At 36.9% G+C, this 15,554-nt stretch overlaps 1 protein-coding gene across 13 annotated transcripts in view; it reads left to right on the top strand.

Annotated features, from left to right (window-relative positions):
- The window catches only part of thrb (thyroid hormone receptor beta), a 134,848-nt gene that overhangs the window by 110,199 nt on the left and 9,095 nt on the right, over positions 1-15,554 (top strand). For 9 of the 13 annotated variants that reach the window (XM_074614158.1, XM_074614157.1, XM_074614151.1 and 6 more), the window contains 6 exons: positions 8,902-9,002; positions 9,091-9,238; positions 10,871-11,076; positions 12,221-12,307; positions 13,761-13,907; positions 15,058-15,316. In XM_074614158.1, the coding sequence (XP_074470259.1) occupies positions 8,902-9,002; positions 9,091-9,238; positions 10,871-11,076; positions 12,221-12,307; positions 13,761-13,907; positions 15,058-15,316 (948 nt within the window). Of the gene's footprint in view, positions 1-3,328; positions 7,604-8,901; positions 9,003-9,090; positions 9,239-10,870; positions 11,077-12,220; positions 12,308-13,760; positions 13,908-15,057; positions 15,317-15,554 lie in introns of those variants that run through there. The other 4 variants (XM_074614162.1, XM_074614164.1, XM_074614160.1 and 1 more) reach the window with 4 other exon arrangements.

The raw sequence follows: 15,554 nt of genomic DNA, 5'->3' as shown, positions 1-15,554 counted from the left end.
ATTTCGCGCATTTGACAGTCCTTAATATAAAATTATTTAAGAGGTGCTGGATTATTGACACGTTATTATCATGTGTATTATTAACATGATCACTATTTAATTTTTAAATATCACGGTTATCCCCCTACTTTACTCATATTCTAATGATTGTTTGCACACTAGTCTCTTTAGCACAGCCTCAACAGTATTCCACCCTGCATTTCACTGCACATATTGTGATGGACATATGACAAAATAAAAACGTAATCACTATAATGAGCCACATACAGCAGAACATGTTTGTCTTAACATTTAATTCCAGCACTGTCTATCTGTGTTTAATGTATAAAGTCTTAACTGTTTGACCTTTCCATTACATCTGCCTTTTAAAGTAGCGCTAATCAAGTTTGGGAGCTTAGAATAGGTCCGAATAAACAACGATATCAGACTTTAGGTCATGACTAGGTCATTCATTTGCCATGCACTTCCCACTTCTCAATGTGAAATCTAAAATTGAGCTGTAGTGAGAATTTTAACTCTACATAGATTAAACGTAACTAAATCTGCTGGGTTTTTTTTTTACAAGTAATCAAATTATTACTAGTGGAAATAGTCACTTTTGATATCTGTAGTATATAAGTCATCTGTACATATAATGCTAATTGTAAATATTATACCCATAAGTCCATTCAAGACACCATTAAATAACTCTTCCTAAGAGACATTTAAAATGTTTCATATTTAAAGAAATTTAACAGTTAATAAGTTATTAAGAAATTCTCAAGATCAGAGATGAGATCATTAGTAGGACCCAATCACAAACAAGCTTTTATATTCAATGTTAAATCATTTTATGACTAGTCAATCTTGATTTTTTTTAAATCAGTTTTAATACAGTATGATCAAATCCAACCAGTACACAGGTAATATGCACTTAAATGAATCTATAGTAACATTCTTTATATGGTATTTTAAATTAGGACAAATTGTATATATCTGAAATTGGAATTTCTCAAATTAAATGATAAAAATTAATAAAGCATTTTCAGCAGACACAACAACATAAGTACTAATATCAGTTATTGAACTAAAGACTGTAAATCAGGTTTGTAAATCAGACAGTAAAAAGTCTGGCAGCAAAGTGTCCAGACGGATACCGTCAAATTACAGTAAATAACCGTGCCACGAAATTACATGAAATAAACTGTAAAAATACAGAGCAGGTTATACAGTAAAAATTTATGAAATTACAATACATCATTGTTGATAAATGTTCATTAAACTGTGAGAAAACAGACATTATAACAACTATACCTGTCAGGTTAATCTCTATACATTTTGTTATTTTATGAAACAGCCCAGTCTATCTACAGTAATTTTCGATTAAAATGTTTTTGTTGTAAAATAACTCAGAAATAATGTATAAAAATTCAAAAATTTATCTGCACATGCATTGCTATGATATTGTTAAAGTAAAAGTCAGTTTCCCATTTTCTCCAGAGATTCACTGAGGTGCACTCATTAGGACCCAGATTGTGTCCTCAACAGAGTTATTTTGTTGAGGTCTGTTAAACTTCTGTGATAGCATGTTATATTATATTGAAATATTAAGAAGCTAATTCCTTAATTCAATATGTAGAGAAAACTTTGGTCACCAACATAATGTGCATATTTATACCCTAGCTTTTAAATTGGTAATTACAGACAGCACATGTGAACCAGCCTCAAAGATGGCAGTGAATCTGACAATATTGCATTGGTAAGGTGATAAAAAAAAAGAAGTTTAAAGGTCCCATATAGTGCTCATTTTCAGGTTCATACTTATATTCTGTGTTTCTAATAGAACATGTTTACATGCTGTAATGTTAAAAAAAACATGTTATTTTCCTCGTACTGTCTGCCTGAATATACCTGTGTTTACCCTTTGTCTGAAACGCTCCGTTTTAGTGCATTTCAATGGAATTGCAACGGAATTGCGTTGCAATGCAACAGTTTGGGTCCCTGTTTACTTCCTGTCAGCTGATGTTATTCACATACACTGCAACAGGAAATAAACTGGGACACATTTAGAATGTTTACGTTTAAAACCGTGTAATGGTCTAAATATTGTATATTTGTGACATCACAAATGGACAGAAATCCTAACGGCTTGTTTCAAACGCACAATTTCTGAATACGGGCTGTGTGTATTTCTCCTTATATTGAGCGCTTTGATAGTTTAACAGTATTTATATAGCACTTAAACCTGCTTAAACCTTTAACACTACTTCAGAAACAGAGGAGATATGTGGTGTAGTTTGCTTATTGTTACTTATAAATAAAACAAATTAATTAAAAAGTGACTATACTGTCTTCCATCACATTGTTTCTATGACCTGTAGGGCTAAATAAAAATAAATGTATATCAACCATGATAGCTTCATTAAGAGCCGGTAGCTCTAACAGAGCTGTCAGACCCATGTCAGCCTATTATACGCTCGCTCCACACAACACAAACGCATCGCTGTCCTTCAGCTCATCTCGTGCTCCGCAACTAATGAGATTAAACCGCCGATGGTCCACAGTCAAGACTTGTCACTTAAACACGAGACGGATGACATGTTTAAGTCGCATTAAGTGTCATATTATATCTGGCTTTTAGTCTCAAGGTTTCCACCTGCATTACAGGATTATTAGCACCTGTGCTGAAAACGAACTAAATAGGGAGTAAAAGATACACAGCCGAGCAAAAAATACAGATTTTTTACTTTCTGATGTTTTTATTATTCATTTGTCTCAGTGTTGTCATAGGGTCAAAGTGAAACAAATCTATCATTAATTTACATATTGGCACACAAAATGTAATTGTTAAAATTATATAACTTTACAAAATAAGCTCTTCCATAAACTTACTGAAATTTGTATTCAGCATGTGTTATTTTCATGTATACCGCTGTTTTCAGTCATATGCAGTCTAACTTAATGTTGAATGCATGTGAAAATACATTACAGTAAAATACATAATAATTTTGTTATCAGTCTATAATGAGGGGAAATGCATTGTCACTTTAGTGAGAATTTGGTTACTCCATGTAATCATATTTCTCTGATTAACTGGAGTTTTTAAATGGTTTGGAAATATCTGCTAAATGACAAAGAAACTTTTGAGGTAAACGATGTGTACAAAATCGATTTTAACAATTTTTTAAAAAGCAAATTTCTGTGTAAATCATGGGGAAATTAAAAGTACATTACATTGGAAAGAATTACATTCATTACACATACAATTACTAATTTAATTAATATACTTTTTTTTGAGGAAAAATAGTATAATGGGGGAAAGTTGAGGTAAACAATGTGCACAAAATTGATTTTAACAATTTTCTAAAAAGCTAATTTCTTTGTAAATCTTGGGGAAATTAAAACATTGGAAAGAATTACATTCATTACACATACAATTACTAATTTAATTCATATACTTTCTTTTTAGGAAAAATAATGAAATGGGGAACAGTGACTAAAAACTGTGACAAGAGAAACAATTTTACATTTTATTGATTGACCTTTAACTTTTTAACAATTTGAACCCTGTGTACATAGGGATATAAATGTGCACTGCATATACAAATCATATTAAACAGAAAGCATAGTTGTGAAATAAGAGATCTTCAAATATGTCAACTTTAGTGGTTCAAAGTCCACAAGAACCTTGATTATCCGTACAGCATTTCTTCATAATCCTGTACACCAACGGTATTGATCGTGTCTTTTCTGAAGGACGTGATGGGGAGCGTGCAGACTGGCTGCAATTCAGAGAGTTCAGATAAGTACAAGCAGCAGGGATTTTAAAGCCAAAACTGCAGGCATCTTTGCTCAAGACCTCGCCATGTGTTCACATTCATGTTTGTGATCCATTAACCAGCAAGATGTTGTGCGTTCTGGTATGTGGTCATCTCTTAAGAAGATCTCAGAGGTCCTTGCGTGATCAAATCGTACCGTAAATGCCTCTAAGGGAGCTTTACGGAAGACTGCAGAAACGCATATTCTGACTGTATTCTGAACTGCAGGCATGAAGATAAAATTTATAATTTACCACAAATACATAAAACAATATGTTTACACTAATACTTGTGTGTTGATTATCTAATTCAGATTTTCTTAACTTTGGGTTTCTTGATAAGTAGACAGGATCAGAGGAGACTTCGGCTGGAAATTCTAATAGTTTTGTTGTTGTTTTGTTCCCCTATGATCAGTTTGGAGCTCTCTCCGTGCTACTGTTTTATAGAGAACTAAATTATGCCATACTCACATTCACATGGCAACTTGATAAACATATGATTCCTGGGTTTATGAAAATTTGGGGACCTAAAATAGGTTAACAGGCTTAATTCTTAAGGGGAGAGACCCCAGGTGAATGGAGTAAAACAATTAACTTATAGATATCACCATGGAACTTCCCCAGTTGATTATTTACATTAAGCCAGTTATTTTTTGTATTACAAGTTTTCTAAAATTGTATTTTTAAATATGAAAACTGGTGTTTAAGTGCTACTGAAGTGGAGATTTCTGGTTGAGAGTTTGAGAAAAAACAAATTGAGAAAACAGCCTTTAGGCGCCTGGGTTAGCTCAGTTGGTAGAGCGGACGTCCATGTATTAAGGCTTGGTCCTGACCGCGGCGGCCCGGGTTCGAATCCGGCCTGTGGCCCTTTCCGCATCCACTCTCTCTCTCCCCCCTTTCAAGACTCTATCCACTGTCCTGTCATAAAAATGGAAAATGCCCCCAAAAAAATAACTTAAAAAAAAAAAGAAAACAGCCTTTAAAGATGGGTATTGTACAATTCTATATGTTTTGCAAGAAACTACAGGTGAATAGGGTAAGAAGAATTAACTAATAGATATCACTATGAAACTTCCCCAGTTGATTACTTACATGAAGACTACTTTTCTATTACAAGTTTTCTTAAATACTTGTTTAAATATGCAAATGAGGCATTATCTAACGCTAACTTTTGGTGAATTTGGGAGAAATCTACAGACGCAAACAGACAAAGTAGTAAAATAAACACCTAAATGTGTATTTTAGATGTTTTCTTTCCACAAATCTGAAAGAAGACATGTTATGGAAGCAAAATAGCCCAAAATCTTAAAATTGACCAGCAGTGCGTGAAATAACAATGTTTTTATCTGACATGTCTTGCCTTAATTGTCACCAATATAATTCAATGTATTTATCGTAATATTGTTTTATTTGTACATAAGTAAAGGCAATACATTTATTTTCTCCTCTGGCTTACTCTATTTAAAAAATTCAAAATCCAAATCTTCTCCATGAGTGCAAATACAATATAGGGCTTCATATAATATCGTCTATACTGTCATTTCCATATATTTTTACAGCAGGGAAAAATGACATTATTGATGAATTTATAGCAATCGATAGAACAAATATATGCTTAAAAATGTCAGAAAAAGTACTTGTGCAATACGAATGAAAAGTGAAAGCAACCATATAAATAAATAAAATGGTAATCACAGTGGACAGGATGGATAAATTAGTTTTGTTCAATACTAACTGGTTTCTGCCGTTTTACCCATAATCTGAATGTGACACAAAGAAATTGAAATCAGAAGCTTCTTTTTTTTTATTATTTTTGTCTGTTTGTAAGTGTGTTTGTTTTATTGTTTTACATACATACAATAGCATTTCTAAGAACATCTTTATCGAACAACCTGTTTTGTGGAAGTATGAAGAAGCGTTGTTACAGTATTGAAGAAGGCATTATGAATCCCAACAGATACACGTCTTTGCCATAAGGCTTTTATTGAGCAGGAAGCCTAATCAATATGGCTGAGCACAGTCGAGGATAATATGTGTATTATCTGAAACAGATCACGCAATGTGTCGCTCCGTGTGTCGCTCGCGTGTCTTACATTGTGAGGAAACTGTATTGATTTTTAGAATTACAATCTTACAAAGTAAGAAGTCTTACAAAATAAAACTATTTCTTTTTTAAGAAAATACTTTTATTTTGTAATTTCAGTACAAAAAGTATGAAATGTGATTAATGTAAAGAAGAAAAAAGTACTTCATGAATTTTAAGAAAACATAACTGTATTTTGTTGGCAGTTTTTTATCTTATTTTTTTAAAAGAAAATAACATTTCATTGAATTAATTATAGCATTATTAATAATAATACATTTATTTGTATAGCACTGCTCTAAACACAGTTACAAAGTGCTTCACAACATACATGAGAATGAAACAAAAAAGATAAGTAACATAAAAATATAGTTACAATTATAAAAACCAAAATAATAATAGTGTGCAGAAAGGCAAAAACAGAACAAAAGAAAATAATGCAACGCAAAAGTTACAAATCAGGTATTCCTATAAACATATGTTTTAAGCAACGATTTAAAAAGTGCGTACATTTAGATCATATACATTTTATTGTATGCATCTTACAACAATACAGATAATTAAAATTATAGTTTATTCCCCGAAATTATTTTTGTTTATTATTATTTATTTAAGTTATATTTATTTTCAGTAATTCCCACGTTAAAATACTGTTAAGTTCCCAGTGTTTTTTTATTTTCATTTTTTCCAGTAGTCTTGTTGTAAAGGGGTTAAATACAGGTTACATTCTTAACGGTGAAAAGTTGCTTGTTCTGCGTGTGAAATCTTCAAATCTTCTTAGTGTCATAACATTCACTCAATAGTTGGCAGGAATAATTATATGGCACTGACCTAAGCGAGCTTGTTTACGGATTCTGTTTAAAATACCCGCAGGATAAGTGAGGGGTTAATACACAAAGGTTAAAGGTTAAAGCGTTATAGGAAAAGTATCGGGGTGAAGAGAATTACTAATTCTTACATGATATGAGAACCATCGCCAAAAGGATTTAAAAATTAAGTTTAACGTTTTCTTGGAATTATTCTTGGCTTTCTTTGGAATTGTTTTTCCAGTTATTAGGTGTAGGTGCAACATGCAAGGTCTTAATCTGTGACATCGTCACTGTCTGTGGCATATTGAGGATTTGTGGAGTGTGAGATTAGAGCGTCGTCATAAATCTCTGCTTCCCAATTCGGCCGTGAGGTGGTGGCGGGTGGGGCAGTTGCTAGGTGTAGTCTGAGGACGTGGTGGATAAAACGTTTGTGCGTCTGCGTCGGGTCGACCTCTATGAACTTTTTTTCCAGGACAGGAAACTTGTAATCGTCACATTCACACAGCTTTTTTCTTAGACCTGATTTTTTTTTCGCAAGAGTTTTCTTTTTTGATACTTTTTTATGGTGCTCCATGATGAACTATTGCATACCAGACATGTATGAGATGCCTCACTCTGGGGTGGGAGGCTACCCGGTGCAGGGCGGCGGGGAACACTGCATGTACCCAGGCGAGGGACCCGGCGTGTACGGACACTGTGAACCCCAGCCGCTGCACCATCCGCCCTGCATGGAGCAGGCTTGGCCGCCCAGCCAGCACTACTCTTGCTCGTACGGCGGTGGCCCTCCTGTTTTTAGGAGCGAGTTTTGCGGCATGGACATCCCTCTTAGTCATTACCACCATCAGCCTGAATATTTCCCTGAGATCAAACCTGACTTCTCACACCTGCAGTGGATGCAGGATGTCCACAGGAAAGGTATGACGTCCCCAATTGTGATTCTTGGCTGAAAGGGTATTGTTAAGTTTTGAATTGCAAAGTGATGAAATAGTTTCCATTGTTTTTGTCGTTGTCTCTCTGGCTTGTGTGTGAAGAATATGTTTTTTGAAATATATTTTTGGTAATTAGAGGTGACTCCTCATTGATCAATGAATCAATGATGTCTGGGATTTTCAAATTAAGTCTGATAAGCGCAAATCCAAGATTTAAGGCATCATGCGGCGATAGGTCTGTGAGCAGGACTTGCATCTGAGTGTTTGATTGAGGCAGGCTGGGGGTTCCTTATTGATTGATGGTGAAGCAACAGATGCAGGATTCTTAACAAAACCCAAAAAGGTATTGATCAGTTTGTTAACCTCCGGTCCCGGAGTCTGCCGGAGGTCAAAGCACTGAACTCATTAAGCCGAATCCCATCAACATTGGGCCAGGCATTAACTCAGTTAAATTTGCTTTCTATGGAAGTCGGTGCTAATCAAATGTTATGTTATGTGTTGTGTTGTTTGACAGACTAGAGTCGGCCTACCTTTAGATCTCCATGTGTGACTTTTTGAAGCCACATTGTTACACACCTACATGTTATAAATGGACACAAAGGAACAGTTGATTTTTTAATAAAATAAGTATTTCTGTGCTTATTAAGACATAACTAATGAATGAGCTAATAGCCTAATAATAAAATGATGATCTTGAATAAGCAAACAATGTAAACACCCATAAACAACTTGGTGTTATGTTATCAGGTTATTTAAATATAAATGCAATGATATTGCTTTTGATAGTCCGTAACAGCATCAATAGCATGAGTGGTGACACTGATGAACGGGAATGAACTCTCTTATTGGAGGACATCATTATTATTATAATTTTTTTAATACTTTTTTTCATGTTTATAAATGATCAAAGGGCCAGTTTGAGGTTGTTGAAGGGCCGGATTCAGCCCACGGGCCGCCAATTGAATGGGCCTTCTCCTTGATCCCCACTTGTTTGTTTGCAATATCAGTTTCACTTTTTCCCTATATGAAAAGGAAAACAAGCAAAAATAAATAAATAATACAATTTAAATAAAACTTAAAATTACAAAAAATATCAACTCAATAAAATTAATTAATTTACGGTTCTTTTTTTGGCTAACATCAACTAAAAATCTGGTTGAAAACATGAGACGGCGCAGTGAATGAATCCACAGCAGTCATGGAAAATAGTTCAGACTACAAATCCAGTGATCTTTCTTTTCCCCTCAATAAACTCGGATATTAACCATCTGCTCTTCTCTCCAGGGTACATTCCAAGTTACCTGGACAAGGATGAGCTATGTGTAGTGTGCGGGGACAAAGCCACGGGCTATCACTATCGCTGCATTACCTGTGAAGGTTGCAAGGTAACACACTAGCAAGTCTTTGATGGTTTGCAGCTGATTTGGTGCATTTTTTAAGGCCTTTCTAAGCGTGTGCCTGTCTGTTCTCAAGGGTTTCTTCAGGCGGACGATCCAGAAGAATCTCAACCCGACCTACGCTTGTAAGTACGAAGCGAAATGTGTCATCGACAAAGTGACCAGAAACCAGTGCCAGGAATGTCGCTTCAAGAAGTGCATTGCGGTGGGAATGGCAACCGACTGTGAGTTTTACAGGCCCAGAGCCTCGTGTTGTGTCTGCTTCTTGTCTTGCTTGTTTTAGTTTGTTTATCTGTTTCTTGTATCACCCTGCCCACAGATGAAAATTATATATTTGATATTTACATACATCATATTTTCATACATATATATATTTTTTTATTTATAGAGTACGGTCCAGACCTGTTCTATGTGAAAAGTATTGTACAGTTCAATTATTGCATAATGTATACAGTTAAGTATGTCATTTAGTATTGTACAGTTAAGTCAGTATTGCACATAAGAATATTAAGAAGTTATGGGGTAGTAAACGGGTGAAATGAGTCTAAGGGGCCAGTCTATTGACCAGTATATTGAAAAACAAGCACTATTTTCTGACATTTTAGAGACAAAATTATTAATTTTGAGGGAATAATGATGAAAATAGTCATTAGTTGCAGCCCTATAGTGTAAGCAGAGGGGAGTATTGTGCTACAGGAGTGGCTTAAGCAGTTTCTACAGCCATCTTGATACTTTCTTTAGCGTCCTTTGTAAATTAAATTAACTCAACCAGACTACAGCTGCTTTTCTTTATGAAGAATGAAATGTATAATAGTTCATTCCTTTCAAGCCTGCAATTGAGTGTTCACGGCTGTGTTTACTCTGAATCTCAAGCCTCTTCTATGGCATCATACAGTCTCTGTCAGTAAACTGAACTTGAGGGTTGTGAGTCAAGAAGCAAGAAGTTAAGAGCTACTCGTGAATATTGTGTCCATTATATCGCTCACTAATTATTATGCCGGCTGACTATTAATGACTGTTATGCTTCAAGAGCACCACGTAAAGTAAAGTGTATGTAATTTTCCAGTGTTTGTTAGTTAACCCATGTGTGCCCAAAGACTGTATTTAGTTTGATAATTATAGGTAGATATAGCACGATAAGAAAAACTCACTTTTCAGCCAAATGTTTTGACCGGTTTTGAAAATGTCTTTACATTTGTGCTGAAGTGAGCCCAGAGAACAAAATTAAAGAAAATCCTAAATTAAATTATATACCGCTGGGTAGCTTAACCTATAATAATACATCATCCAATATTAGTTGATTTAAAATTTTGTATTAATAATCTGAATCTGCAAAGTAACAAATAACTTAAGTTGTCAAATAAATGAAGTGGAGTAAAAAGTATATACCTCTGGGATGTAGTGGAGTACAAGTATAAAGTATCTTAAAATGGAAATACTCAAGTAAATTAGAAGTACCTCAATATTATACTAAAGTACATACTTGAGAAAATGAACTTAACTGCACTGTAAAGAAGTAATTACTGGTACTTATCAAAGGGGAAAAAAGTTATTTTAGCTAGTTGTGTTGAGTTTATGAGCAGTTGTTGTAAGAACTAGTAATAGTACTAGTTATTTATCATTCACGTATTATTGGAAACTATATTCTTCATATATGTTGAATTATATGCTTGCCTGCACATAAATTGCTATTTAAAAATAAATAAAAAATTAAATAAATTTAAAATTTTCTGCCTGTATTTTCAACTATGTCACCAATTCATCATTTTGTGCTTCCCCCTCCTGTTCCTCCTCATTCCCGTCCACTCTCCTGGTCTCTCTGTTTCTCCTCCTGCCCCCTCCTCTCCTCTCCTCAGTGGTGTTGGACGACAGCAAGAGACTAGCCAAGCGGAAGCTGATCGAGGAGAACCGGGAGCGCCGTCGGAAGGAGGAGCTGCAAAAGACAGTGTGGGACCGACAGGAGCCCACCCAGGAGGAGTGGGACCTCATCCGTATGGTGACTGACGCCCATATGGCCACGAACGCGCAGGGCAACCACTGGAAGCAGAAGCGGAAATTCCTGGTGAGACATCCTCCTCCCTCCCTCCCTCTTCGCCACAAGCCTCCATCGTATCGATTACCCTGCCTTATACAATCCCCCTCCCTCCCTCCCTCCCCTCACAGATCCCTTCCACATCACCCCCCCCCGTCTCCTCCTCCACTCCCACCACTGCTCCCTGTGTTAATATGTCCCTGTGTTTTTTTTGTATCTCCTTGTAGAGTGGGGAGAATTAGCTGGACGATGGAGAAAAGTGTGTTCCTCAACGCAGCAGCACTAATTTATAATGGAACATTTTATTCTTGTCTTTGTTTTTAAAAGCAATGATTCTTAATCGCTAATGACTAATAACTTGCTTATTTTTGTGCTGTTTCATTTTTTCTCTCTTTCTGTTTGTAGCTTTTGATTTCACGCCTCACCCCCTTTCTTTGACTAATTTTGTTTTCTTTTTTCTGTAAAGTCTTAATCGCTCTGTCCAGACTGAAACGTCTCAACTGTTGACTTTATTTTGGGTTTCTATGACGCGATCAGAAACAACACTTGTAAAAGCGTGACACTGAATTGAAATGTTTATTTTTAACGGGTGTAGTAGCAGGTTTGTGTTGAGGGGAGGACCGTTTTTGTACAAGGATGTCATTGTTTCAATCTCAATTTGCGGAATATTGTGAAATTTGAGAGGACTACTGAATGAAATTAGTTACATTTTCCGGGAAAGTCACTTTACATGCGACACTTGACATTAATATTTCACTACTTTTGCGCTTTCATCGCGTTATCTTGTGTTTTTTTAGCCAAACTCTACTGTAAAATAGTGTTCACACCTTAAGAAAAACATAAGAAAAAATAATTTGGAAACGTTTTATGATTAAATTTTGATTGATTTCGTCGTGTAAGTGTCCCGTGATGACCATAGAGTTGTGTTTAAAAAGACGATATATTTGACGATAAAAATACTACATTTCCGTGTCGTCGAGTGTTTCTGAGGACCCGTTTGAAGTCGCGGTCCTGAGCCTGAGTCTCGCCATAGAAACCCATCTTGGATCTCTGTCCTCACCTGTTTTCTATCTGCACTCTTTCATCTGTCTTCAGTTTTAACTTGTTTTCTTTTTAGTTGGCTTGACACGGGTTCTTCATTGAAACTTCACGATTCCTGTTGATTATCCAACAGGTCGAGGAAGCAATGCTTCTTAATGAAATAACATGTAATTTATTCTATACTTCTGACCAGAGTGCAGCGGGGGTGAAGGAAACTAAGGTAAGGACACAGATATTTAGTGAAACTGATGTACTGCCTTTCAGCATGTGCTTGACACAGTGTGTAGTTTACATGTACATGCATAACACATTTAATTATGTGCGATAGGTATATGAGTGCTACATGCCGGTAGTGATGCGTTCACTTTCACATCTTTACATCATAATGACCAGAAACTGAATCTAACCAACCCGGCCTCACTACCAACTCGTCAAATACCGCCGATTGTGCAGCGCCCCTTGGCATCGGAAACCGACGCACGGAGGCAACCCACCCATGGCGCTATTCAATGGTCGGAGCAAGTGACGCTCAGGGTCCACTCAGGGCGTGTGGGAGGGGTGGTGGATGCGTCAAACAAACATAAGACTTTCAACCAGGAGACCGGTGTTTGTTTAAACGTAACGTCATGAGACTCATCGGTATCCTCAGGCCCGTGAGTCGTTGGAATCGTCAGCCCTGCGAGTCATTAGTCATATGAGTCGTTGGTATCGTCCGTCCCAGGAGTCAAGTGAGTCGTTAGTCATGTGAGTCGTTAGTATCGTCCATCCCGTGAGTCATGTGATTTGTTAGTCATGTGAGTCATTAGTAATGCGAGTCGTTAGTATCGTCCGTCCCGTGAGTCGTGTGAATTGTTAGTCACGTGTGTCGTTAGTATCATCATCTCCGTGAATCATGTGAGTCGTTAGTCATTTGAGACGTTATCGGAAGTCACGTAAGTCGTTAGTATCATCAGCTTCGTGAATCATGTGAGTCGTTAGTATCATCAGCTTCGTGAATCATGTGAGTCGTTAGTATCATCAGCTTCGTGAATCATGTGAGTCGTTAGTATCATCAGCTCCATGAATCATGTGAGTTGTTAGTCACGTGACTCGGTATCGGTAGTCCCGTGAGTCACGGGAATCATTAGTTACGTGACTCGGTATCGGCAGTCACCTGAGTTGCTAGTCACATGAGTCGTTAGCAACATCAGTCCTGTGAGTCGCTAGTCATGTGTGTTGTTAGTATCGACAGTTCCTTGAGTCATGTGAGTCGTTAGTTACGTGATTTGGTATCGTCAGTCACGTGAGTCGCTAGTCAGTGAAGTTAACGTCAACCACGACCGTTTCCTAACCTTAACTGCGTGGTTGTGTTGCCTAAACCTAACTTCCTGTAAAATGGAGGTTATTTTGAACACTATGCATTGTAACAAGCATATATTGACACGCCGTCCCTGACACGTCCAAAAGTAACTCAAGAGGGGCGCTGACCAAGGTATTTGATGAGTTGGTATTGAGAATGCGTCTATCAAACCACTTCACTCAGTTCTTCCACTATCGTATTTGACCGCTTTACGCTCCTTGTTTATACATAATGCTAAGATCAATACTGTTCTCAATAATAGGAAAGTTTCTACATGCTGTTTTAATGTTTTTATTCAAACTGCTCTGACGCTGGCCTTCTCTCTTTGTTTCAGCCTGAGGAAATTGGTCAAGCGTCCATGGTCAATACACCTGAAGGAAACAAAGTGGATATAGAAGCCTTCAGTCAGTTTACAAAAATTATCACCCCTGCCATAACCCGAGTGGTGGACTTTGCCAAAAAACTGCCTATGTTTTGTGAGGTGAGTGCAAGTTCCATGTAGAGAGAGAATAGAGAGTTCATGATGCGTCCTCGAAGGAGGTCGAGCTGTTGACACCTGTTTGAGTTTCTAATGCTGCGGTCACGCTACAGTGGATTTACAGTAAAGCCACCATTGTTCTAGGGGGGGTATTAGCTTATCACTGATATATCAGCAACAGCTTAAATGTCAGCCAATAAGTAACACGAAATTGTAAAAAATGAAATGATTTGTTTATTTAGTGAAAAAATGTATATTGATTTCTTAAAATCTCAAGTATGCTCTCCACATAGGCCTCAAAATAATAATAACTTAATTTGTATAGCACTTTTTTAGTGCTTAACACTAAACCAGAGCAAACTAAATGATTTAAAAGTAGAACACAATTAAACAGTAAAACAATGAGTGTATCCGTCTTTAATTTAGAGTAAATACTACAGATGTGGCTGTTGTCACAGATGGCAAATATTGGGCCTCATGAAGCAACATTCTCTTAAAGGTCCCATATCATGCTCATTTTCAGGTTCATACTTGTATTTTGGGTTTCTACTAGAACATGTTTACATATTTTAATGTTTAAAAAAAACTTTATTTTCCTCATACTGTCTGCTTGATTATACCTGTATTTACCCTCAGTCTGAAACGCTCCGTTTTAGTACATTTCAATGGAATTGCAACTGAATTGCGTTGCGAATTGGAGAGATGCCACCAAAAAAAAGTTGTAAGAAAAAAAACTTCAGCAGATATATGGATAGATATAAAGCTAACGTAAGGCTATAAACACCACGGTTGCATGACTTCACGTCACCACCACTGAGCTAAAGGCGGACTAGTGTTTAGCGTGATGATGTTTAAACTTACTTGTTAGCAACCGCCTTTTTTAAGACACGTAAAAGCTTCAAAATTCACGAGTGGGATATTTACTGACGTATTTTATATAGTAGAACAAAAGATCTGTTAAGCTTGTGTTAACCACAGACCTTATTTCAGGCATCTAACTAAAAACCCATCGACTTCCAGACGAGGGGAACCAGAAGTGCTGAAATACTAACTAATTTCCAGGTTTTAGGACTCATTCCTTCAGCACTCTATTTGTACAGTATTTAAGATTAACCATATCTTCTACTAACAGCCTCTTTCTCCTTCTAATCAGCTGCCTTGTGAAGACCAGATCATCCTGTTGAAAGGCTGCTGCATGGAGATCATGTCGCTGCGAGCTGCCGTGCGCTATGATCCAGAGAGCGAGACCCTCACGCTCAACGGCGAGATGGCGGTCACGCGGGGTCAGCTTAAGAACGGGGGCTTGGGCGTAGTCTCGGATGCCATCTTCGACCTTGGTGTGTCGCTGTCCTCCTTTAACTTGGATGACTCCGAGGTGGCTCTTCTACAAGCGGTCATCCTGCTTTCATCCGGTAAGCACCTGGAGTCCAGACTCCTCATCACGCACGCTGATTAGTTCCGTCTTTATTTTAGCCCATTAACTTATTCTTTACATTACTGCGGACCATTTTACAAGCAATGAATGAAAACTGTATATTCTATAGACCAGTGAAGCAATAGTTTATCATGGGATTGCGCACACACAATAAGAAAAAGCATCACAAAGGTCTTTTATGTCCAGTAATGCTTTGTTACCTCCTGCACAGTATT

This window comes from Sebastes fasciatus, chromosome 17, assembly GCF_043250625.1.
Source record: "Sebastes fasciatus isolate fSebFas1 chromosome 17, fSebFas1.pri, whole genome shotgun sequence".
NCBI lineage: Eukaryota > Metazoa > Chordata > Actinopteri > Perciformes > Sebastidae > Sebastes > Sebastes fasciatus.
Note: the sequence above shows the minus strand (reverse complement) of the source record. Positions and strands in the feature narration are given on the sequence as shown.